The sequence below is a fragment of the Gymnoscopelus microlampas genome (assembly GCF_963454915.1).
Source record: "Gymnoscopelus microlampas genome assembly, chromosome: 23".
NCBI classification, from domain to species: Eukaryota; Metazoa; Chordata; class Actinopteri; order Myctophiformes; family Myctophidae; genus Gymnoscopelus; species Gymnoscopelus microlampas.
In genome coordinates, this window is record NC_139960.1 from 14,996,318 (window position 1) to 15,021,665 (window position 25,348).

Below are 25,348 nucleotides of genomic sequence, written 5' to 3' on the forward strand. Positions count from 1 at the left end.
TGAGCTTGTAGATCTGCTATTTTGGGCTAAAGTTCACCTCAGAAAAGGGATGCTAGGGTTCAAGTGGTTAATGTAAAAAAAAAATCCTATCACAAAGATTTGGCGGACCCCCTGTAGTAACTCTGAGGACCCCCTAGGGGTCCCGGACCCCCTGTTGAAGACCCCTGCTGTAGTTGACTGGTGTACTTTCAAGTCATTGAATAAGACTGGACCGTCGTTGAAAAGTCAAAATACACAAATAAGAGCAAACAAAACAAACAATGGTGACATTTGCGTGCGTACAGTGGTGGAAAGTAACTAAGTACATTTACTCAAGTACAATGTTGAGGTATTTGTACTTTACTTGAGTATTTCCAATTTCCAATACTTTTACTCCACACATCTCGGATCCAAATATTGTACTTTTACTCCACTACATTGATTTGAAAACTTTAGTTACTTACTTAGATTTTGATTATTATCACAAAACATACATTAACCACTTCATCCCTATATACATTTCGGCCATTTGAAAATAGCCTATCTACAAGCTCACAATCCGTCACGATGCGACACATTGTGAGCTTGTAGATGTATTTTCAAAAGATTTTTATACATTTGAAAACTTGTGAAATGGGACCTTTTACTTTTACTTTTGGTACTTTAAGTACATTTTGATGCCAATACTTTTGTACTTTTACTCACGTACCTTTTAATTACCCGGACTTTTACTTGTAACAGAGTATATCCACATTGCTGTATTGATACTTTTACTTAAGTAAAACATTTGAGTAGGCTACCTTTTCCACCACTGCTGCTGACGCCAACCAAAGAAATCATCGACCGTTCATTTTTACAGACGTTGAAAGATTAAGACTGAACAAAGTTTGGCAACAATCTCTCGAGGCAATAAACAAAAATCGATTCAAGATTTCGATCGTATTTTCACAATCTCTCGCATCTTAGTAAACGGTGCGCTCAGTGCGCAAAGCCTTTGACAACAGGCAACTAGAACAAAGTGAATCTCCACTGCGTCAAATGCAACTTTAGAAGCAATCCACTGCTTTAGAGTTCATTTCTCACAATTTTCTTTGTTAATAAACGTACTATCAGACCAATGGATGCATGGGGCCGTAAGTCCTCCAGAGGTAGGCTAAAGCAGTGGTTCTCAAACTTTTTTTTTAAATTTAAAGGACCCTCAGTTTGGCATGTATTAGGCTACGGACTCTCTAATGGGTCCATTTGTCCAGTCTCAGAGACCTTTTAAGGCTCCATTTCATTCCTAACTATCAATAATTTAGCTCGGGACCCTGGAAGCCCCTCAAAGACCCCTGGGGGTCCCCAGACCCCACTTTGAGAACCACTGGGCTAAAGGTCGGCTTCTCCCTTGTCAATAATATTTAAATTGGCTTTTAAAGAGTTTTCTCAGACCTGCTGTCAAAACTAAACGCATATTATGGGAGGTTCACAAAGCCAAGGTTGGGTCCAAATCATCCCATCATTCCCGTGATCCTGGGGCTGGCCGGGTTGGATGCGTACACGTTCCACGGGTCGTGGTTGGACGGCGCCAGCGGGGTCTCTCTGGAGACGTGACCCTCTCCGCCGTCTCCGGGCTCCGTGTCCAGGTCTGTGTCGTCCTCCGGCACGGCCCGGGAGTCGCAGCCCTCCTCCGTCTGACCCGCGTCGGACGGGTCCACGAGGAGTTTCCTCTTCTCCCGGTGCAGGAGACGCTCTAGCGGGACGGTGTTCTTCTCGGAGAGGAAGAGGGCGGTCTGGGGGACGTTCTGGCCCGCCACGAACACCTGCTTGGAGCCCTCCAGGTTGAACAGGATGCCGGTTCTGGTGGAGAAGTACGCGTCCCGGTGGTTCTCCAACAGCTTGTGGTTGAACAGACAGTCATCTCTAAGACAGATGGCCTACGGAGACATTAAAGTATGAACATCAAATACTGCTGTAGTGTAGGCTACTTGTTTAAAGGCAGTGTAAGTGATATATTTTGGTTAAAACAAAACAGTTTTTTGTTTTTTTTTTACGTTAAAGCTCTATATTGTGACAATAATCATTGATATAGAGTGTTTGTTCAGTAACAGGGGTCTCCCTGTCTCTCCAGTTCTTTAATAAACAGAAAATACATGTTCAGATGGGTGACAAAATGTCAGCCAATCAATTACATTTTTCAATTCAATTGAAAAATGGAATCAGGAGAGAGTACCCATTTATCAGCTTCAATTTATAGTGTTCCAGTTACAATTTTGTCTGCTCATTTCTTTGTGTCCTCACTTCCTTTTTATCCTGTATCCTGTGTGAGTTCTCTCTCCTGATTGGATACAATTGGTATCCCAACCTCCAAACTTATTTTCTGTTTACTAAAGAGCTGGAGAGATGGGGAGTGAGACCCCTGTTACTGAACAAACACTCTGTACTAATGATTATATCACAATATACCTAAGAGCTATTTAACACTTATTTTAACAACACATCACTTACTGCACCTTTAAACGGTGCACAAATGATGTTTCTTACACTGTCATCATTTCTCCATAAAGATGATTCTTGAATAAATGGACACATACACAGTATAGGGCGCAATACATTAAAAACATTGATTCCTAAACATATAGGTCCCAAAATGGGTTGTTTTATGGGCTGCGACTCTCTAGTAAATGTGGCATGTTTTTATTAATATTCCAAAAGAGTTTCAGAAAAAAAAAAGTAAAAAAAAAAGATTCTGAAATTGTAAAAAAATAAAAAAAATAAACTGAAATAGAATAATCAAACTTTTTAAATGAGTGAAAATAGCCGAACTGCAAGCGCACAACATTGTGAGGTGAGTCCTTGACCTTGTGAGCTTGTAGATTGGCTATTTTCACTATTTTTAGTTCCTGGAAATGATACACCAAATGTATCCGTTGGGTATCGAGCTGAAACGTTTTGAGGGTAACAGAGGGCATTAGGGACATCTAGGCACCTCCATGTCAAAAATATTTAAAAATATATTTTTTAAAGTTAAGTAGGCCTATAAGCCTACATGATTAAAACATGCTTAAACATTCTGCAATTAAGGTCTAATATTTCTACAATTGCTACAACTTGCTACAAAACCTGTATATCCAGTCATTTTGGGGCATAAACAAGAATTTGAAGGATACATTAAAGTCTGATAAGGATCTACGGTGCATGTTCACATCATGTACACTTAACATTACTTAAGACCATTTTTGAAATATACATTTTGTTTTACATTTTGGACAGAATAGCCGATTTTACATCGAGGTGCCCAGATGTCCCTAGCGCCCACCTATACTGAACAGTGGCGTGCACAGACATTTGCTCTTTTTTCCCTCTACACCTATCTGCTATTTTTGGCTAAAGTTCTCCTCAGAAAGGGGATGCTAGGTTTCGAGTGGTTATGGTAAAAATAAAAATCATATCACATAAAGAATTGGCGGACCCCCTGTAGTAACTCTGAGGACCCCCTAGGGGTCCCGGACCCCCTGTTGAAGACCCCTGCTGTGCACGTCCCTGTCCCTTGTGCCCACCTATCCTGTATCCGTTTTGAGAAGCCCTGCATTAAAGACTCATACAGCCATAGGCCTACTAGCCTACTCACAGAACTGAAGGGGTTTCCCTCTGCATCCATGCACACATAACGGTTACTCTTGATCCCAAGTATGGCAACACGCTCCCTCGACTCAGCCTTGAGTAAAATCACGCCTGTGGGAAGACAAGAAAATTGCTTTATTCCAGATAAACTGCAAAAGCACCATGAGACAAAACCATATGTAATGTCCTACTGTATACTGGTGGAAAAAGTATTACATTTTTTTACTCAAGTAAAAGTATCAATACTGCAATGTAAACACTCTTGTTACAAGTAAAAGTCTGGTAGTCAAAATGTACTTGAGTAAAAGTACAAACGTATTGGCATTAGGATAATACTTAAAGTACCAAAGGTAAAAGTACCCGTTTCACAAGTTATCATTTTGTCCAAAATGTATACAAATGAAAATACCAGATCTACAAGCACACAACACATCGCATAGCATGGCGTTGTGAGCTTGTAGATCGGCTATTTTCAAAAAGCCAAGGTTAAGTAGGGCTGAAGTGGTTAATTTCTGTTTTGTAATAATTTATTCAAAATCTACAAAGTAACTGGTAATTAAAGATGTCAAATAATTGTAGTGGAGTAAAAGTACAGTATGTGCCTTTGAGATGTAGTGGAGTAGAAGTAAAAGTACTGAAACTGGAGGTGGAAATACTCCTTTAAAGTAAAAGAAAATACCTCAAAATTGTACTTAAAGGGTTAGGGTAAGTGATATTGTTTGGTTAAAACAAAAAGTTTTGTGTTAAAAGTTAAAGCTCTATATATTTTTTTTTATAGTAGGATAATCATTGCTATAGACTCGAGTGTTTGTTCTGTAACAGGAGATTATGTCTCTCCAGCTCTTTAATAAACAGAAAATACATTTTCAGGTAGGTGACAAAATCTCAGCCAATCAGGAGAGAGTACTCATTTATCAGCTTAATTTTTTATAGTGTTCCAGTTCCAATTGTGTCTGCTCATTTGTTTCTTTGTGTCATCACTTCCAATTTCACTTGTTTAATCTGTACCCTGACTGAGTTCTCTATCCTGATTGGATACAATTGGTATACCGACCTGAAAATTATTTTTCTGTTTAATAAAGAGGTGGAGAGACATGGAGACTCCTGTTACTGAACAAACATTCTATAGCACTGAGTACTATCAGCATATAGAGCTATTTAACACTTATTTTAACCAAAGAAAATCACTTACCCTACCTTTAAGTATAGTGCTTGAGTAGATAGATTACTACTTTACACCATTGTCCTAAACCAGTGGTTCTCAAACTTTTTCATGTCAAGGACCCCCAAATTGACACTTATTAGCCCGCGGACCCCCATTTCAAAAGATATGCCAGGGACCCCCATAAGAGAAGATTTTTTACGGCTCTAGCAGTGATTCTCAACCATTTTAATTTCAAGGACCCCCAGTTTGACATGCATTAGGGCAACGGACCCCCATTTAATGGCATTTCTATCACTTGGGCCGCAATTTATATTGTAAAATCAATGTTAATTTAACTGAGTGTTTGGTTCCATTTGTACACTCTCAGAGTTACAGACCCATAAGGGTCCATTTGGTGCCTAATCTATCATTTAGCTGGGGACCCCCTGGAACTCCCTCAAGGACCCCTGGGGGTCCCCGGACCCCACTTTGAGAACCATTGTCTTAATAGTGACTTACTGTAAGAGCTCCTGACAGTGGTTCTGCGCACATGGCCGTTCAAGCTGATCTCCAGGTAGAAGTTGTTGAGCTCGGTGGAGGTCTGCAGGTGGACGTATCTCCTCGGGTTGCCCCAGTTGGAGCCCACCAGGGGCGAGGGGTTGGCAGCGGATTCCACCATCAGTCCGAAGAACCCGTGGATGACCGCGAGGATCAACGCCAGCAGAGTGTCCATGGAGGCAGAAGATCTCTTATTGCAGCATGATCCCTCCATCCTATAGCGACAAAAACTCAACTCTTTCTGCTCCCGATCTGCTAGTTGAAAGCTGTGTTAATTTTGACAGCAAATTCTTAATTAGTCTTATAGTCCTTTGAATAGCACAGTTTTAGTCCTATATTATTCAGTCTTCTGAAATTGTTTAGTCTAGCCTTAGTCGGCTAAATATCAAAATCGTAGTCTTTTAGTCTTATAGTCAACACAATTAACCCTGGTTGGAAGAAGACTGGTGAACAACTGTTGGTCCATAGTGTGGAAGTGGTTCTATTTAAAGGGGAGCAGAGCAGCCACTCCTGCCGCTTCACGCATCCTTTACGCACGCATCCTCCTCGCCCCCCCAATGCAGATGTGCGGCTTTCTGGCAGCGGAAGAAGGGGCAGTGGTGTGGTGTGGTATGGTGGTAAGAGTAGGCTACTCACATTTTGTTTTACTTAAGTAAAAGTATCAATATATACTGCAATGTAGAAATACTTGTTTAGTTACAATTAAGTGAAAGTCCGGAATTCATCAACATAGGCTAAAGTACAGAAAGTAAAAGTACTCTGCATAGTGTGTATATCTGTCTGTCATTTAATGTCTATGAATTGAGTAGGCTACAAAGTTTCCCAATGGAAACAATTAAGCCAGTGGCTTTCTTGGGTTTTAAATCCTATTAGCTGACCTTGTATTGAACTGTAGGCCTACTGCCATGTGCTTTGTTCTGAAAACTTTGAATAAAGTATTCAATCAATCAAAAACTCATTATACATAATGTCCCATTTTAAGGTTTGAAAAAGTATAAAATCCTTTAAAATTAGCAGATCTACAAGCTGCACGCATTGTGAGCTTGTAGATCTGCTATTTTCAAATAGATTAATGTATGTTTATACTAATACAAATCTAAATATACAAAATAACTAGTAACTACACTTTTCAAATAATTGTAGTAAGTAAAAGTGAGTAAAAGTACAACATTTGCCTCTGAGATGTAGTGGAGTAGAAGTAAAAAATACTGAAAATTGGAAATACTCCATTAAAGTAAGAATACCTAAAGTTTTTACTTAAGTGTACTTGAGTAAATGTACTTAAAGTTACTTTACACCACTACTTCCACCCCTGTCTACGCAACCAACACGTAGCTATCCTGGTCTATAGGCCTATTGTGCAATGTGTTATGCAGTATGCTAAAAGATCCTTCCTGTCTCACTCAACATAAACATTTACTGTAACTCTGTGAGTGTAGCCTACACATGGAACCAAATGGACCCCATGTGTAGGCTCTCAGGATTACAAATTGATACATGAATAGCCTACTGAGGATTTTACACTATTCCAGTATGGAATACAGTCAAATCCTCAGTATTCATGTATTGATTGCATCGATTTTTATCAATTTCGTAGTATTGTCTGTCTGAAGAAATATACAAATCTTTGTCAGCCAGGAGTACCGTATATCCTATTATTTTTAGATGAATTATTTCCTATATGTTGGTGAAATAAGTATAGGCTAAACTATAGGCTTCACTTTAAATAAGTGTGTCTGGTTAAAAAGATCTTCACCCCAATGCATAATTTATATGATGGCAGTGTTATTGATGCAATTTTGAATTGCACAGTGTGTAACTGTACTACTGTACAGTGTGTATCTGTACAGTGTGTAACTGTACAGAATACATCCAGTGGGATTAATCTCTAGTTTTTAGGCGTCGATTTGCTCACTTTTGCGCACCTGCACCACTCAGCTGTTACACTGTTTCAGCAGTAGAGGGCGCCACCGTCTAAGCCAAAGCCGTTCAGTGTTCAATGTTTGCCTTGAAAAAGATGCTGATCAACTACAGTGGTGGATCAAGTACTCAATTTTTTTTACTTAAGTAAAAGTAGCAATACCACAATATAAAAATACTCTGTTACAAGTCAAACTGTTGTATTAAAACTTTGATTTGCAAAAAGTCCAAATGTTTACTTTACAGTAGGTTAACACAAGTTAAAGTAGCCTACTCATTATGCAGAATGTCCCATTTCACAATTTTCTGTTCTAAAAAATCTTCAAAATGTTTCAAAAATTGTCAAAATACAAGCTCACAATGCGTTGCAAATTGTGATGTATTGTGAGCTTGTAGATAGGCTATTTTTGAATAGGCCAAGTATAAAATAGGGCTTAATTAGTTAATGTATTTTTAAAGTTTTGCACAGGAGTAAAGAGTAGTGTACCATATTGTTAGCCTCATAACATAATTGCCTAAGTCATATTTGTAAGGTTTTCAAGAAAGAATACATGAAAATTCACTATCTGCCACTATCCGTCACTATCCGAGTGGGCACTTAGGGGTGGAGATAACTGGGCACCTGAACTTTTAAAAATTCTTTCCTATAATTTTATTGTGTACTGTTTAGCTATGTTTTCTCTATCCTAGCATTCAGTTCAGCATTTTTTTTTAGTTCAGTTATTCTGTTCCCTCTATTTTTTAACAGTAGGCTACTAATTTTATATTATTTATCTCCATTTTTCCATAATTTTATAGTGTACTGTTCTGTATTTTTCCTTAATTCTTTTTGGTATTTTACCATTTTCCCAATTTGTTCTAATTTTTAACAGTACTTCTATTTTGGCAAACACACTCTTATATTGTACTTCAACACTCTGTTATAATGTACTGTTGACCTCGTTGTGTTGTGTTGTTTTGGGGGGTTCTGATGCCCCACTCCCTTATATGGAGTGTTATAGGAGTGTCTGCTCTGCTCATGCTGTTCCTTCTAGGTGAACAGGGCGGGGCAGTCTACCAATCTGCTAATGGCTCATTGGAGAGCACCTGGGCCTGGTGCCTCCAGGAGTCTATATCAGCCCATGATCAGTATGTGATGAGAACCAGTGGAGAAAGGACTCCCAGCTCTATCCTGCACCCCATGCTTTTGTTATGTTATTTTTGATTATTCTGTCCATACACACACCCTGCACTACACCATGTTCCTCTCATCCAGACTTACACCACTGATTTACTGACTCCACACATAGGATCCTTACTGTTACCATGTTACTTTACCTTCAGTTATCTCTCAGTTGCTTATGTTAGAGTTTATTAGTTAATTAATATCTTTGTTACACTTTCCATTGGTCTCCCTCCCCTATTATTTGTCGTGGCAAGAGCCATTCCCATGACAGGGTTTAAAGAACAATGGGTTGAATATCACTTACCAACAACAAAGCAGCATGCTATGTAAAGTTAAAAAAAATACAAATCCTAATTCAGGTGCCCACATGTCCCTAGTGCCCAGATGGTTTTGGTGCCCAGTTGTCCTGTTACCATCTGCCTTTATTTATTTATTTATTTATTTATTTCTAACTCTACTCACTGCTGATTCACTCTGCCTCATTGCCTAGGCCTATGTCCTCAGCCTATCAGCATGATTGTTACATTCAAAAAACCTTTTGATTGAATCAAAAAGTTGACTTAAAATTACTTTTAAGCAGAAAGGGATTTTTGAATACCTAGAATTCAGTTTTTACCATGGGACACAACATAAATCAGTGGTTCTCAAACCTTCTCACGGCAAGGACCCCCAAATTGACGCGTATTTGGCTGCAGGCCCCAATCTGAAAATGCCAGGAACCCCAACAAGAGAAGATTTGTTTAAAAAAAAAATATATATTTTTTTTTAAACACCAATCTAATTTCGTGACACGTTGAGCTTGTAGATCGGCCATTTTTGAATAACCAAAGTATAAAATATTGTTAAAGTGGTTAAAATGAATGTGATGCTCATGCTATATTAACTTATTTAGCTGGACCCCCCCCCAAGGACCCCACTTTGAGAACCACTGACATAAATAACATGGCCTGTGTCTTGTGTGTTCTGTTTAGGCAGTGTTGAAATGATTCCAATAGGACTCTGTGTGAAAGAGACGTTTTATTCCATGGAGAACTGGAAGTGAATTGAAGGTATCCAGTGGAGCGGATGAAGATATTCATGAGAAACTTAATTCTACCTGCTGGAAAAATAGGTCAGCTCAAGTTTCTCATTGTGGTGCATACACACACACACACACACACACGCACGCACGTGCGAGCGCGCATGCACGCGTACACACACACACACACACACACACACACACACACACACACACACACACACACACACACACACACATCTGTCTGTATTAATTACTGTACTTCTGAGGACAACAATTTTAGGATGGCAATTTAAAAAATGTCTTGTCGTATGCCGTACATCTGCTATTTTTGGTGTGCAACACCGGCGCGCAACTAATTATAAATCAGACATAACTCCTAAACCCCTGATCGTAACCTGTAAATGAATAATCCCCAACCTGAATCTTTTCCTAAGCCTAATTCTAAGTCTATTTTTAACCATTAAACAACCATTTCCCAACTACACACTCACACACACACACACACACACACACACACACACACACACACACACACACACACACACACACGCACACGCACACACGCTCACACACACGCTCACACACACGCACACGCACACACACCAGAGACCAACCATTGCAACAATGAAGGTATGACACCACCGCCAACCAGTAAAAAACAAACTTTTATTGGTTTATCTCAGGAATACAGTAGACTGCTGTGCACAGCACATACGTACAAAAATAAAAGGAAAAAACTTCTTTTTTTTAATATCCTTACAGCACTATCAGTTTTTTCGGAAACAAATGATTGAAGAAGTCTTGCCGTTGCTTCTCATGTGTTTACAGTCATCTTAGCAAACCCAAACTAAGGCAGAAGGTGAGGTATATATGAGAACACAGATGACAGGAAAAAAAACAGTGGCGGTACAATAAAACAGCAACGTGACCACATTGAAACACAAACACGCTGTATCAGCCATGTTTTCAATTCTGCTGAGCTTGATTAAAGAAATAACAGTTTCCTCACCTTATATACGTGTTTGTGTGTGTGTGTGTGTGTGTGTGTGTGTGTATAGTGCGTAAATATATATATATATATATATATATATATATATATATATATATATATATATATATATATATATATATATATATATATATATATATATATATATATAAAAAGACAAAGTGTAAAGGAAATAAAGCAGATACTTTTGGATTGCATTTTTTGGTCGAAGCTGAAAGGGGAGATTTTCACACACAGCAAAATCCTGAGTGTTAACCAAACCCGGAGTGTATAAAAATAGACCCCCCCAGGGTCCATTTTCACACTCCCAGAGTTGAATTAGCACTGCGGTGTACAAAGGAACCTGTACTCTTCAGCGGCCATGGTGCTGGAGCATGATTCAATTGTGAAAAGCATTACTTTCTTTTATGCTTTAACCACATTAACCCTGGTGTCCCTATTCTGGGCATGTAATTATAGGTGAAATATTTCAAAAATCTTCAAAAACTTTCAAAATCTTTTCAAACCATTTCATGATTTATTTTATTTTTATGTTCCATAATAAATAAATGAAAAAAAGAAAACTCGAAAATAACCCATCTAAGTTGGGAACTTGTAGATCGGCTGTTTTCGAATATAGGGCTTGAGTGGTTAAAAGATGCGGTAAATAAGGTGCTAATAGAGATGTTAGACATCTTGATGTCGGGGGTTGGGAGAAGGAAACAACCAACAACACACATGAACAACCACCGTCTCCAGATGAGTGAACGTGGCTTGTGTTTTTGGTTTTGTTCACATATTCAATCATTCAAAGTGACGTTAACCTTTAAGTGGTATTCAAATGTCCTGGACAAGTAGTTTAGAACCTGCATGCAGCCTTGTATACAACAGCAATAGTAATTCTTTCTTTCTTTTTTCCAAGCCAAAAACATGGAGCTTAAAGGGCTTTCCCGAGCAAGAACTTTAACTATAGAGAAAACTATAAATATGTCATTCTTGTAGTCGTTGTAAAGTGGATGGCAACGTCCACACCCCAAACAGTGTTGAACGACGTTGTGGGGAGCGATTTGATGAACGGCCAATCATAATCCATCAGAATTTACGGTTAACACATCCCTCACATTCAGCATGTTCACAGAAGGTCATCGTTCATCACTGTGGATGCCCACATCATTATTGTTATGGTCGTCTTTATAGTTATCATTCTTGCTGCATTACGACATCAATATAACCTTGTCATATCAATAACACAGCATTGCCCTCAATCACAGATTCCCTGGCAAGCAGGACAGAAGCAGAAAGGTAGTCGGGAGCTGACGAGAACAACCTCACGGTCAATCAATCTTATGCACAAATCCTCAGTGTTAATTTAAACCCGAGAGTACTTTAGTGCACGCTCACAGAGTTATAAATGGATAAATGAACACTAAGAATTTGACTGTGTAGCAGTATCATCCCATAGCAGGAGACTAGCAAGGTTCAAGGTTACTTTATTTTGTCTCCGGGTAGAAATTTGTCTTGGAGACAAGGACCAGCTGCATCGTGTGTGTGTGTGTGTGTGTGTGTGTGTGTGTGTGTGTGTGTGTGTGTGTGTGTGTGTGTGTGTGTGTGTGTGTGTGTGTGTGTGTGTGTGTGTGTGTGTGTGTGTGTGTGTGTGGGTGGGTGGGTGGGTGGGTGGGTGGGTGTGTGTGTGTGTGTGTGTGTGTGTGTGTGTGTGTGTGTGCGCGCGTGCGTGCGTGTGTGGACATGAGGGAGGGAGTTGGGAACCTGCTTTGATACAAAATTAAAGATACCAAGGATTCATCAGTGATGTCACAACAACTAAACGTCATCTAGTAAAGTGTTTCAGAATAATAGGCCAATGAACTGCAAACCCCTTGCACAGAATCTGTTTCATTAGCACCAAAAATATAAAAGGATGACAAACATAAAAAAACGCCGCTTCTCTATGAGCTTTTGCACATCTTCTCCCAAATTGCCGCCCCACAAGTGGCTACGCCGGTGCGTAATTTTTTTCAATCGAAGCCAGTTCGATTACTGTGTTTTTTCGGATGCGTTAAAGACTGATTGATCAACACAAAAATCACATTTACAAAGACCTTAAGGATTCATTTGTTCTTCACTAGACCATACTACATGTTTGTTGAATTTTTTTGTCGAGCAGCAATAACAGTATGAAAAGGTTTGTGTGATCAACTGTAAATGAAGCCTTAAACATCCAGTCCAATGAAAATATTGTTTTCCTATTTGATGATTACCCAAAATGTCAAAATTGCTGTTGTTAAAATATGACTGACTATAACGCCTTTCTCCAAATCGCTTTACAATTTATTTCACATTCGCCCATTCACACACACATTCACACACCAATGGTGGAAGGAACCATGCAAGGCACCAACCTGCTCATTGGGAGCAGTTGGGGGTTCGGTGTCTTGCTCAAGGACACTTTGGCACACAGACACACTCGAGACTATCTGATTCCGGTAATAAAAGACACAATATAATACCCTGATTTGATTGGGAGAATCAATGACAAATTCCCATTACTGACCTGTCTGTCATACGGTCTGTTGCCGATCAATGAGGCCGTCGCACTAGATGCTCGTAAAGACGCCTCATGCATTTTGAGACGATACTCCAGCTCTAAGGATATCGATTAATGCCAAATATGATATACTGTTGTAAACGGCACTGTGTTTGTAATTTACATGTTGAATGTCACTGTAGTTTAATTACACAGTAAACTGCACAGGCCGCCACTGTTCTTGTCATATACAGTTTGAGGGGCAGCTGTGGCTCAGACATTAGAGTGGTGGTTCAATCCCCAGCTCTTCCTGACTTTGTGTCAAAATGTGCTTGAGCAAGACACTGAACCCTTAACTGCTCCCGATGAGCAGGTTGGTGCCCTGCGTGGTTTCCACCACCGCAGGTGTGTGAATGTGTGTTTGAATGTAATGCACACTGGAAAGTGCTTTGGATAAAGGCAGAACAGAAATTAGGACACTACAGAAATGCAGACCACTTGAATGATGCTGTAGTTTGAATTGTTTGACTGGTCAGATTATAGGATTTAAAAAAAAATGTTGTATTGTTATTTGTTGATTATGAGACTGACAATATTAAAATATTGTTTTTGTTGGTGCAATCTTGGGTCATCTCAGGAATTCATCCTTACAATCCAAAAGCTCTAGTACTGTACATCTGTTATGAGTACATGGAATTGTCATCCAAAGACATGAATAAATGAGAGGGGAAAACAACTTTTCCAGCCACCCCCTTAAAAAGGATATCTGTTCCCCAAAGATGAATTTACGTGCAAGCAATGCATGTCACAGCTAGAGCGAAGAGTAGGCTTGTGACAAATCCTACACAACAGAGGGTAACGTTTGCTGGCACTAGGCCTAGGCTGGCCTCGTGTAGCCAGACCTATCGGAGATCTCCACCTTTACATCTGGCTATGTGAGTGGCCAGGGTGTCTCAAAGTTGTGCCGTGACGCAAGTCCAGGGTTGCCACAGAATACTTTACCAATACGTACCATAATATGACAAATGTAAGGTTCTATAAAGTAACAATGTAATTCAGGGGTGCCTTGGATGAAAAAGTTATTTACAGAGGTGACCTGAGACAAAAAAAACTATAGGCCTCTGTCATCCAGCTAGCCACTCAAAATATCAGTTGAACCATCATACATATTCATCAAAATAAGCACGCCTCAGTGCTTTACACTTCCGACAACAACAAATGAAGATAATTGCAATTTCTAACGGTTACTGACCAGAGGAAGTGCTCAAGGGCATTATGTTGGTACCAAGATTTCCCAAGTTCAAGTACTCTGTCATGCGCACACATTAAACAACCGGTAGCTCCAAACCCTCTGATATGTAGCTTTGTGATGATATAAAGCAGGGGATACAAATCTTAACATATAGGACTACCGGTAGACCTGATTTTATTATCGAACCGTATGTGAACAAAATCAAGAGCTTAGGCAACAGAGTAGCTGTAAAAACAACTACGCCATCGACAGAGGGCCACACCCTATAGGGTTGGGATCCGGAACCGGAGGAATCGCAGGAACCGGATCCAACATTGGGGACCCGGAAACCGGTTCCATCACATCTGGAAACCGTTTCCGGAACCGGTTTGTCACACTGTCAGAGCTGGTTATGTGGACTTCACGTCGATTACGATTACAATACCGGTGATTCTCAAACTGTTTAATTTCAACGACCACCACAACTCTGAGAGTGTACAAATGGAACCAAATGGACACCCCCTCACCCCACACAGATGTGGTTGTGCTTGGGAAGGGGGAGGAGCTAATGCAATTATAACAGATCACATGATCCACCTTGAAGCTGAAACAATGGCACTCCTATCATCAACAGTCCACAATAAAACTGAACTAAATGAAATACGAATCATTGAAGCGGATCTTTTAATTATTCAGGACCCTGTCAAAGCAGGGGCCACACCCACGTCTGACTGCTTGTGATGATGTCACTGTCCAATCCTTGGTGTCTTTATTCTAGCTTTGATATTTGAGGGCCCACATCCTGAGGACCAATGATGTGCTGTCTCCTAGACCAGTGGTTTTCAAAGTGGGGGCCAATTGGAAAGATGAGGGGGGGGGGGTGGAAGCATTTCACAAAGGTTTAGCTATTTGGGGGTCCTTGGCATGGACATTTTTGGGTACCCCGCCCTAGAGGACATGTTCTGTGGTTTTCAAACACAAGTGGCAAGTGAAAATCTCAAGGCACACCTGTAGTGAGCGTATAGATCGGAGCTTGTAGAGCGGCTATATTCGCTATTGTTCTTTTTTTTTTGTGGGGGAGAGAAAATGTAATTGTAAAACACTTTCACCTATAATGACATTGCTCCAAATAGTGACGACAGGTTTAAAGTGTCTAGAATGTTTCTTTTTAGGGTATAGAATTTGCCTCTGAATTTGGGAAATGAGTGTGCACAAAGTACTGATACAGCGTCACACCAGTTGGCCCCGGGCCAACGGCTGGGAACCACTGCTCTACAGAGACAGAGAGGAGTGTGCAAGGAGAAGACTTAACTTGTGTTCTGTGCTGTGCCGCTCCGCACGCAACACACACTGCATTAACTCTGCAGATGTCCCATCCCCAGAAATATCCCAACACGCAACTACTTGGAAGGGAGGGGGTGTGGGTGGGGGGGTGGTGAGTTGTTATGAAGCAGGGTGTTCAAGTGTTCACACAGGATTCTTTCAAAACATTCTAAATCAGTGGTTCTCAAAACTTTTTCATGTCAAGGACCCCCCCAAATTGTATTTTGGCCGTGGACCCACCCCAATTGAAAATAGTTTATGCCAGCTAGGGACCCCCCAGTACAAGATTTGTGTTGTTAGAAAAAATGTGGAATAAAATATTCCACATTTTTCACATTTTTTTCGAGATTGTTTTGAAAATAGCGGATGAATATAGAGTTAAAGTGGTTAAGCTGATTTGGATGCAATATTAACACATTTTGGTGGGGACCCTCTGGAATCCCCCCCCTGCCACCCCCAAGGACCCCTGGAGCCCACTTTGAGAACCACTGTTGTAGAGAGCTCACCAACATTCTCTCACTCCCTCTCTCTCATAAAGAAATCAACATCTGTGTTTAAAGTTCCTTATTTTAGACACAGATACAGTGCAGCACACACACACACAGACACACACACACACACACACACACACACACACACACACACACACACACACACGCACACACACGCCTGAGGTGACCAGGACTGAGGCCTTGGCGTTCCACTAACAAACCAGAAACCGCGCGACGCTAGTGATAAAGACGAGAGCTTTCAGTACCAACAACTCGTCTTCTTGCATTTATGCATAAATGGATAAAAAAAGACATTTCAAATTCCGTGGGAAAACGGTAACGACCTACATAACATAAGCAGACCACCCTGCCTGGCCACTGGGCCCGGTCCAACACAGTCCATGACTCTGACCTTGAACTAAAAAAGGCTCATAGGAGAGAGAGAGAGGAGGAAGCTCCCGGGTTACAGCTGGAATCCCAAGGTCCCGGTGGTGGGGGGGGGGGGGGGGGTGAGGGAGAAGGGGGGGGGGGGGGGTTCGGCTCAGGTATGTGGCAGGCTGCCTGTCATCCAGGCAGATCCACATTCTTGCAGGGGGTTCGACGGACAACAAAGACAGTGGGCCAACGCTCTCCCATAAGTCTCTCCTGGATTAAAATAGTCCCTCTTCCTTCCTCTCTCCGTTCCAATAAACTGAACAACTCACGCCGGTCGGTTGTAGGGGCGGAAATATAACCTTCCTCTTTCAAGTATGCAGCTGCAGAGATTATGAGCCGTGACCATCAAAGGGGCGAATGCACACGGCAAGATTTCCATTTTGTCTTGGTCCTAATTAAAATTCACAGCCACACTCATTTAGACTGAAAGAGTAATATTGCAAATGGTTATTTTGGTATTGCGACACGCAATGGCAATAGGTTTACAAAACATGGCTCATCTTCAGCTTTGTAAACTAGTCCATAATGGCATTTCGGGAAATATCTTAAAGCATATTACGAAGCCGTTTCGTTCCTCTTATTCTCTTGCCTTCTGAGCCTCCTGTTGCGCCCACGCTTGTTAACAATGCCACAAACTCAAGAAGATCAAACCAAAGTCCATCCTCAACCTTTTTCTGAGGGACATTTGTACACAGTAAAATCATGATTGTTAATTTAACCCAGAAGAGCGTACAGATGGAATTAAATGCGATTATTACTGTGCAGTACTTCAATTTAGAGAATTGTCAGGGAAATCTTACGGCGTGCATGCACACTGAGTGGAACTGCACTGTCCTGGGTCCAGTGCCACACATTGACTTATCCATATAATTACATCTAAACCCATCTACCTCGCTGCCACTGCAGTGCTGCTGCAGAGCTCATTGACAAGAGGGAGAGGGACGGTGGCACAACCAATGCCATCCTAACACAAATGTACTGGAAATAAAAACGAACACACATGTGGGAGAACATTTTCTTATCAAAGCGCTTAGGCACCATCGTTGATGGCCAATGTGCAACCTGAACTGTTTTTGCCTCTATCGGGCAATTGCAATAAAAGCAGCGTAAAAAAAGCTCCTGTTTCTCTTTTTCGTTTGTTTCACATTGTAAGTATTTACATTATTTTCAACGACAGTAGACATCATTTTCTGCAGCAATTGGCAACGCACTAAAGCTTACAATCCTTACAATTGAAAAACAGCGACCTAAAGCTTAACGCTTGTAGATCAGTATATCAACAGTGTACGAGATAATGTGCACATACACGTCTACTGTGCGCATCTAATTTTTCCCCTCAATCTGTTCTTGTGGAGACAATTCCATCGAAAAAGAAAAAAAAAACATCTTTAAGAGTGTTGCCCCCAGCAGCCTGGACAGAGGTAATCATCTCGTGTCAAACATACATGTACAGGTTCCTGTCAACATTGTGTATCTGCGGAACCAATCGTTCTATATGCTCTCGGCACCAGAGTGAATATTACTTAATCGATCTAATTACAGAAAAGAAAATAAACCAGAGATAGTCCTGTCCCCCTTCTGAGGCCTCTCCAGAGTGTCAGCCCTATTTCTGACTCCAACGGGTGTCTCTTACATGCATGTTTACAGGGGCCACAAGTGGGAACAGCAAGGCACCTTTACATCGTGCAGCAAAGGAAGTGCATTGAAGAAGAAGTCTCATTTTTCACACTGCTGGACATCTATAACTGAGCAAAAAACTGTCAAAGCGCTCAAAAAGGTTTGCTTTTTAGAGAAATGATGAGCTTAGCAGACAGTTGAGCAGAAGTCCCATGCATCCCTTCATCCAGTAAAGTGGTTCTTTGAGGTAATAAAAAGTATTCATTTCACTCTGTAAAAGCACAGGATACAGCTCATCCTCCGTCTCAGAACAGGAAGTGACATACTTCAGTTACAGCAAGCACCAATGTAAAGTGAGACAGGCAAAGGCTTCAACTCGTCCTGTCAATAACCATAAAAACAATAAGCAGCACAGTATGGCGTGTATACATATATGTTCTGTATATATATGTATACATAAATACATATATGTTTTAATACAAAGAGAGCTATCCAAATATACATATATAAAGAGAATAAATATTTGTGTAGCTTTTTCGCAGTCCCATTTGTGTGTGAGTATTGCGATTCACCGCATTTCTGTTATTACCTGGAAGTACATCCAACATGTGCAAATTTTGTGAGTTATTGCCAGTTTCTCATAGTCGGGGGAGGAAGTGTGTGACAGTCATGGCGGTGGTGGCCTTGTTGCCTCGCTTCACGCGGCCGTGCTTGCTGAGGGCGATGTAAAAACCCTTGTAAACAGAAGACTCATAGGCGTTGTAGTTGTTTGGCAGCAAGGTCTCCTTGAACTTGCATTCGTCTCGAAAGGCTCTCTAGGAAGATGTCCGAGATACGGAACAGGGTCAGCAAAAAGCTCCAATCAAGAGACACACATGATGAACATCACAGCACATGACATGGTTTCCTTATGACCTTCACCTAATACTTAGAAGGCATACTTTAAGGGAAATTGGAGGAGGTGGCATTTTGTTCAAATAAGAATTGCCCTTTTCAAATGCAGACGCGCCACCCTCTTTACTTTTAACCTAGTCTTGCGTATAGCCAGACGATCAGAGGTCTTCGCCTGCCAATACATCTGGTGACATCTACCGTACGTAAATAAAAACACCAACAGTGGTGGAAAAAGTACTCAAATATTTTCACTTAAGTAAGAGTACCAATACTGCAATGCAGAAATACTCTGTAACAAGCAAAGGTCCGGTAATCAAAATTTACTTGAGTAAAAGTACAAAGGTATTGGCATTAAAATGTACTTATACTGAAAGTAAAAGTGCTTATTATGCAGAATGTCCCGTTTCACAAGGTATCATATGTATAAAATGTATTCAAATCTTTTGAAAATAGCAGATCTAAAAGCTCACAACGCGTCGCATTGCGACGCGTTGTGAGCTTGTAGATCGGCTATTTTCAAATAGCCAATGTTTAAACAGGGCTGAAGTGGTTATTAATGTATGCTTAGTAATAATAATCGAAATCTATGAAGTAACTAGTAACTAAAGTCTTCAAATAATTATATTGGAGTAAAAGTACAATATTTGCCACTGAAATGTAATGGGGTTAGAAGTAAAAGTGCTGAAAATTATCCAGTGAAGTAAAAATACCTCAAAGTTGTACTTAAAGGACGACTTCACCCATTTTCAACCTGTCTTCATATAATTGGTCCTCACTAATGCTCATGATAAAATGGTAAAACATTTTTCCACTTGGTCTGTGTCTCAGAGGAGGGCTATGGACAGTTCAGAAACCCGCCTACCAGTGACATCATCGATGGGGAATCCAAGCTATTAGAAGCCATTGTTCTCGCGTTAATAAAAATCTAAATAAAAAATGTGAAATCTTTTTGAAAAAAAAAATCCTGAACAATCCCAGAACAAAATGGTACCATTTTATCATGAGTATTAGTGAGGACCAATTATATGAACATAGGTTGAAAATGGGTGAAGTACAGTACTTGAGTATATGTACTTAGTCACTTTACACCACTGAGAACTGGGTGGGCGTAAGTTGAACACTTAACGAATAACTGCATTTGCAAACAGTTAAGGGAGATCCTTCATATTGGGATGTATCAGGAGCAGGACTGGTATTCAAACCAGTGGGTGTAGTGTAGGCATTCTAGCGGACATTCTCGCGCGCTGTTCTAGCAACTACATTGAATCTAGATGTCACCAGACATATTGATAGGCGGAGACCTGTGATCGCTTGGCGAGATTTTGTTTTTCTAACTACTTCAATGACGTTCAAATGTCTCATTATTACATGGCATATTAATATGACATCATAGACATAGAGCACTGCAACTATATCTATATAGTGGTCAGTCAAAGACTTAATTAAATCAGCCTGTTGACTATTAAACAGTTGCTTTACATAAAACTCTCAAGAGACGGTTTGTGTGTGTGTGCGTGTGTGCGTGCGTGCGTGCGGGCGGGCGTGCGTGCGTGCGTGTGTGCGTGTGTGTGTGTGTGTGGTATAATCTATTAGCCTGAAACTCAGCCTGAATTTTAATTTTGGTTTTAATAACTATAGATTCAGGGGCTGCAGCCAGGCAAACTATGTACTGTATGGTTCTCTAACATGGGGTCCAGAGTGTACAAATGGACCAAAATGGACCTGTTTGTACATGTACACTCTCAGAGTTAAATTAACACTGAGGATTGTACCGGGTAGATTGGGCTCCCAGAGATAAAGATGGGAGGTCTGTGCATTTTTCCCATGCATAGAGATTTCCAAAAATATTTATATAAATTATTTTAAGCCTGGAGCCAAGCCATCCAGGCTCCTCGTGAATCATGACCATAGAACATTTGATTGTGTGTCAATAGATATTTGAATATTTAATTATATTACATACTATATTTAATAAATACCCTTTTTTTTTGCGGTTTTCAAATATTTTCTGACACAAAATCAAATGTTTTATGATCATGATTCACCAGGAGCCTGGGATGGCTTGTTTCCAGGCTTCAAATAATGTATTTAAATATTTTCGGAAATCTCTCCATGGGAAAAATGAATGGAGTTTCTATCTGTGGCACCACAAAATGGCCACCACTGCTATGCCCTATAGCAGTGGTTCTCAACCTTTTCAGGCCGTGACCCCCCAAAATAATCATATTTGAACTGGGGACCCCCCAAAATAATCATATTTGAACCAGGGACCCCCCACCCTGATAAGCACTTGGAATGTAGGAGTTGAGGCATTACATTTAGTTTGGCTCTGTTCCACAGATAAATATTGTGAAAATAGCAGATCTACAAGCTCACAATGCCCCTCGTTGTGAGGCATTGTGAGCTTATAGATCAGCTATTTTCACAATTTTTGCCTCTTTCTTGTATTATTTGACAATTTGGCCAATGTTTGACCAGTTTTTATAGCAGGCTAATAGTTTGTTGATTACTTTTGATGCAGTAATGGTATTTTTCCATTTCATTTATTTAATTTTTTTATTTTAATTCCTTAAATTGTCACATTACTGTCATCTGGGGATCCCCCCAAAATCATGTGGGGACAAAACCCACAGGTTGAGAACCACTGGCCTATAGTACAAAACTGATTTTCCTTTTTAAACGGTACAATCATCAATGTTAAATCAACTCTTGCGTGTAACATTGACCCACATAAGACAGATCTGTCTGTGCAGACATCAGTAATAGGCAATAGACAGAATACAGGTGTAGTGTGATTGTCTATATACATTGATTCTCTGACTTTTGGTGAAAAAAAAAATCAGCTCTCATCAGGCTGAGACTCATTATCAGGCTCAATGCAGTCTATGCACAGGCAAGTGAACTAAATGATCATTCATTATAGAGCATGTTCACTCAAGGAGAACTCAGCCTATACTCAACGCTACAGGCTATAGCTGCCATAATAATTCAGGATATCTTTCATTTCAGTGGAATGTGTATAAGAAATAAAAGCTGCAGTTGCGCGCACGTACCGTTCCATACAACCTTCCTCTGCTGTTCATTGCGACAAACAGCTGACTTCTCACGCCACACATGCTGATCACTCCTCGTTCCACGGTAGAGATCTCTATAAGACCTTTAAAACCAAACAGAACAGAGTTAACCAACCCTGTCCAGCACACGCGCACACACACACACACACACACACACACACACACACACACACACACACACACACACACACAGACACACACACACACACACACACACACACACTGACACTGACACTGACACTGCGACTGGACCACTATACAGTGGTTCTCAACCTTTTCAGACCATTACCCCCCAAAATAATCATATTTGGACTGGGGACCCCCCAAAATAATCATATTTTTTGGACTGGGGACCCCTCACACTGACAAGCACTTGGAGTATAGGAGTTGAGGCATTGCATTTAGTTTGACTCTGTTCCAAAGATAAATATTGTGAAAATAGCTGATCTACAAGCTCACAATGCCTTGCTATTTTCAAAATGTTTTCCTCTTTCTTATATTATTTGACAATTTGGCCAATGTTTGACCAGTTTTTATAGTAGGCCTATAGTTTGTTGATTACTTTTGATGCAGTAATGGTCTTTTTTCTTTTCATTTAATTTATTGTCATTCTTTTTGTTTAGATATTAAAATGTCCTTAAATTGTCACGTCACTGTCATCTGGGGATCCCCCCAAAATCATGTGGGGACCCCCCTGGGGGTCCCGGCCCACAGGTTGAGAACCACTACACACTACAACACGTGCACCAATGCAGCAGTGGGTGTAACCTTGCAGGTGCATTGCGACTGGATGGAATGGAATGCATGGCTCCGTGGTGAAATTGCAGTTTAACAGATCTTAGATGCATGCACATTTAGTGTTTTAAAAGCTTAGCGTCTCTCACCACCAGACGTGCATGCATGCATGCATTGCATGGTAATGTGTTTCAGACCCGCTGCAGTGGGACTGGAGGAGAGTGTAAAAATAAAGTGAGCGTCTATATCGGTCCAAGCATTCATGTCATGTTTTGGCCTGGGAAGATATTTCGCAGTGACGAATGGCGAGGGTTTTTTAATAGATTTGCCTTTGCTTTCGCAAACTTTCAACAATGCCGACACGACAACGTATTAGATATCATGCGAGATCAGCAACACACAGTGTAATCAGTGTTAATTTATAGCTCTGACAGTTAAAACAAAAAAACATTGACCGAACCCCCTGTCATTTTGTAACTGTTTTTAGGTTATAATAAAGCTGCAATCTGGGCGCTTGTTTTAATGAACAAAACGCCATTTAAACAATGTGTATGTATGGTTATCCAATGTGCATGTATGGGAGTATGTTAATCAAATACAACGAGTTGACAAGTTGATCTGCAGTGGTTGGAGGTGGTCTCCCTACTCTTTCATAGAGACAGTGTTGGGGAGGTCGAACATGCTCATGAACGGGAACTCCGTCTTGCCAGAGCGGAATAGAAATGTGCTCTCATGCGGGAGACTATAGGGTTAGAATCCCGGGCAGTGACACGAACATTGCGGATCGCAGCTTCTAACCCTCGGGCTACATGGATCGTGGATGACTTCAGTCGGTGCACTGAAACATGACTGTCATAATCATGACAGTCATGGATGAACCTCAACCTGTTTTTCGCGTTTTCTCCCTTTTTGGTCCGTACATCTACATAAACGTTCATATTTCATATATAAAGTGCTTACCTCATGGCCACGGATGTTACAATTATGTACGGGCCCTCAGAAATACCTGTATCTTCCGTATTGTTCAATAAAAAGCATTTTAATCCGATCGACGGCCATTTTCTCATAGAGCTATAATGTATCAGAGTGCAGTACACCTCCCAACCGATAGGGTCGCGTAGTTGAAAGCATGATGGAGAAAATGGCTACCGATCGGATTAAAATGCTTTTTATTGAACAATACTGATGATACGGGTACTACTGAGGGCCCGTACAGTATTGTAACATCCGTGGCCATGTGGTAAGCACTTTATATCTGAAATCTGAACGTTTATGTAGATGTACGGGCCAAAAGGGGAGAAAGTGCAAACACCAGGTTGAAGTTCATCCATGACTGTCAGGATATGACAGTCATGTTTCAGGGCTAGTCTCATGCGGGAGACTATAGGGTTCGAATCCCGGGCAGAGGACATGAAAATTGTGGATCGCAGCTTTTTTAACCCTCGGGCTATTACATGGGATCATGGAGGACTTCGGGTCTGGATCCAAACTCACTGTATTGGTTCTCGCTGTGTGTGCCGCTGATCCTGCCGTCCGGGAGGACCTGCAGGTGGAACCCGATGCCCACGTTGCAGTAGAGCCGCCGCACTCTCTTGATGCCCAGTAAATAGTCGCTCTCCCAGTTGAGCTGAGACTTGTCGCCCGTCAGACCCAGATAGGAGCGAGAGAAAAGGTTCTCCCACCGCTTCTCCAGCGAAGTGGCATTGTTAGTCCTGACGGGATAGGACGACACGATCCCCAGCAGAGAGGTCGCTAATACAACGAGCAGTGCCGTAGTGCAGTGCGTCCGGTGCGTGAAGGACATGCTGTAGACGCACCTCTGCGCAACGGCCATCCGGCGCGACCTTTGGGGCACGTGGGCAAAGTTAATAACGGCCCTAGGAACACGGGTCTTCTTATTTTTTTCCCTCCTCGTCCTTTGGCATTGTTGTGGTAAAGAAGGCTTATTTTGGGAAGGCGGGTGATGACGATCACGGAGGCCCCGGGCACGGAACCAGAACCATATGAACCATAGCCCGAGGAGATCTGATCTGAGATCTGAGGAGCAGGAGGACGACAGAGGAGGAGGAGAGGAGCTACGGGGCTTGAGGTGGCGGCGATGACCATCTTTTGCTGCTCCGCGCCTCGGCCGTGGAGGGAACCACCACTCACCAGACTAGCTCACCTTGCAGGAGCTGCTCTCGCATCCCTCGCTGTGACATCACTCTCTGACTTCACCCCATCACCACACGAGAGAGAGAGAGAGAGAGAGAGAGAGAGAGAGAGAGAGAGAGAGAGAGAGAGAGAGAGAGAGAGAGAGAGAGAGAGAGAGAGAGAGAGAGAGAGATCAGAGGGAGAGAGAGAGAGAGAGAGAGAGAGAGAGAGAGAGAGAGAGAGAGAGAGAGAGAGAGAGAGAGAGAGAGAGAGAGAGAGTTGCAATCCAGCAGCAATGAGTGCGCAGCGACGCTGAAAAAGCAGCAGAATGCGGTGAGCTCTCAGTCCGGATGGTCTGACTGATACATGTGGGACAGGAATACCAAAACCCTCGTCCCAAAACACAGTCGCCCCGGGGCAAATCCGGTGGTATTCACCTGGTATTCCTAAACATAACCTCAATAAACTATGCCTAAACCTAACCTCATTCCTAAACGTAACCTCAGTAAAACT

General features: G+C 41.3%; 2 protein-coding genes across 2 annotated transcripts; both read right to left on the reverse strand.

Annotated features, from left to right (window-relative positions):
- Window positions 1-566: 566 nt before the first annotated feature.
- On the reverse strand, window positions 567-5,569 carry fgf23 (fibroblast growth factor 23). The gene is made up of 3 exons (XM_084049876.1): window positions 5,246-5,569; window positions 3,590-3,693; window positions 567-1,895 (listed from the first exon to the last, which is right to left on the reverse strand). The coding sequence occupies exons 1-3, from the start codon at window positions 5,496-5,498 to the stop codon at window positions 1,470-1,472; spliced, it is 783 nt and encodes a 260-aa protein (XP_083906002.1). The 5' UTR covers window positions 5,499-5,569; the 3' UTR covers window positions 567-1,469.
- A 10,361-nt stretch (window positions 5,570-15,930) lies between these two features.
- Window positions 15,931-24,818, reverse strand: fgf6b (fibroblast growth factor 6b). The gene is made up of 3 exons (XM_084050510.1): window positions 24,197-24,818; window positions 21,947-22,050; window positions 15,931-18,814 (listed from the first exon to the last, which is right to left on the reverse strand). Exons 1-3 carry the CDS (start codon window positions 24,534-24,536, stop codon window positions 18,638-18,640), a joined length of 621 nt encoding a protein of 206 aa, XP_083906636.1. The 5' UTR covers window positions 24,537-24,818; the 3' UTR covers window positions 15,931-18,637.
- Window positions 24,819-25,348: the final 530 nt, after the last annotated feature.

Bases quoted from the DNA above. Each gene is read 5' to 3' on its own strand.
- fgf23 (XM_084049876.1), bottom strand. From the start codon at position 5,498: ATGGAGGGATCATGCTGCAATAAGAGATCTTCTGCCTCCATGGACACT. The intron at 3,694-5,245 runs GTAAGTCACTAT...GTCTTCCCACAG, and splicing joins CACTGTCAGGAGCTCTTACA to GCGTGATTTTACTCAAGGCT. The intron at 1,896-3,589 runs GTGAGTAGGCTA...ATGTCTCCGTAG, and splicing joins AGGGAAACCCCTTCAGTTCT to GCCATCTGTCTTAGAGATGA.
- fgf6b (XM_084050510.1), bottom strand. From the start codon at position 24,536: ATGGCCGTTGCGCAGAGGTGCGTCTACAGCATGTCCTTCACGCACCGG. The intron at 22,051-24,196 runs GTGAGTTTGGAT...TTGGTTTTAAAG, and splicing joins ACACAGCGAGAACCAATACA to GTCTTATAGAGATCTCTACC. The intron at 18,815-21,946 runs GTACGTGCGCGC...ACATCTTCCTAG, and splicing joins GAGGAAGGTTGTATGGAACG to AGAGCCTTTCGAGACGAATG.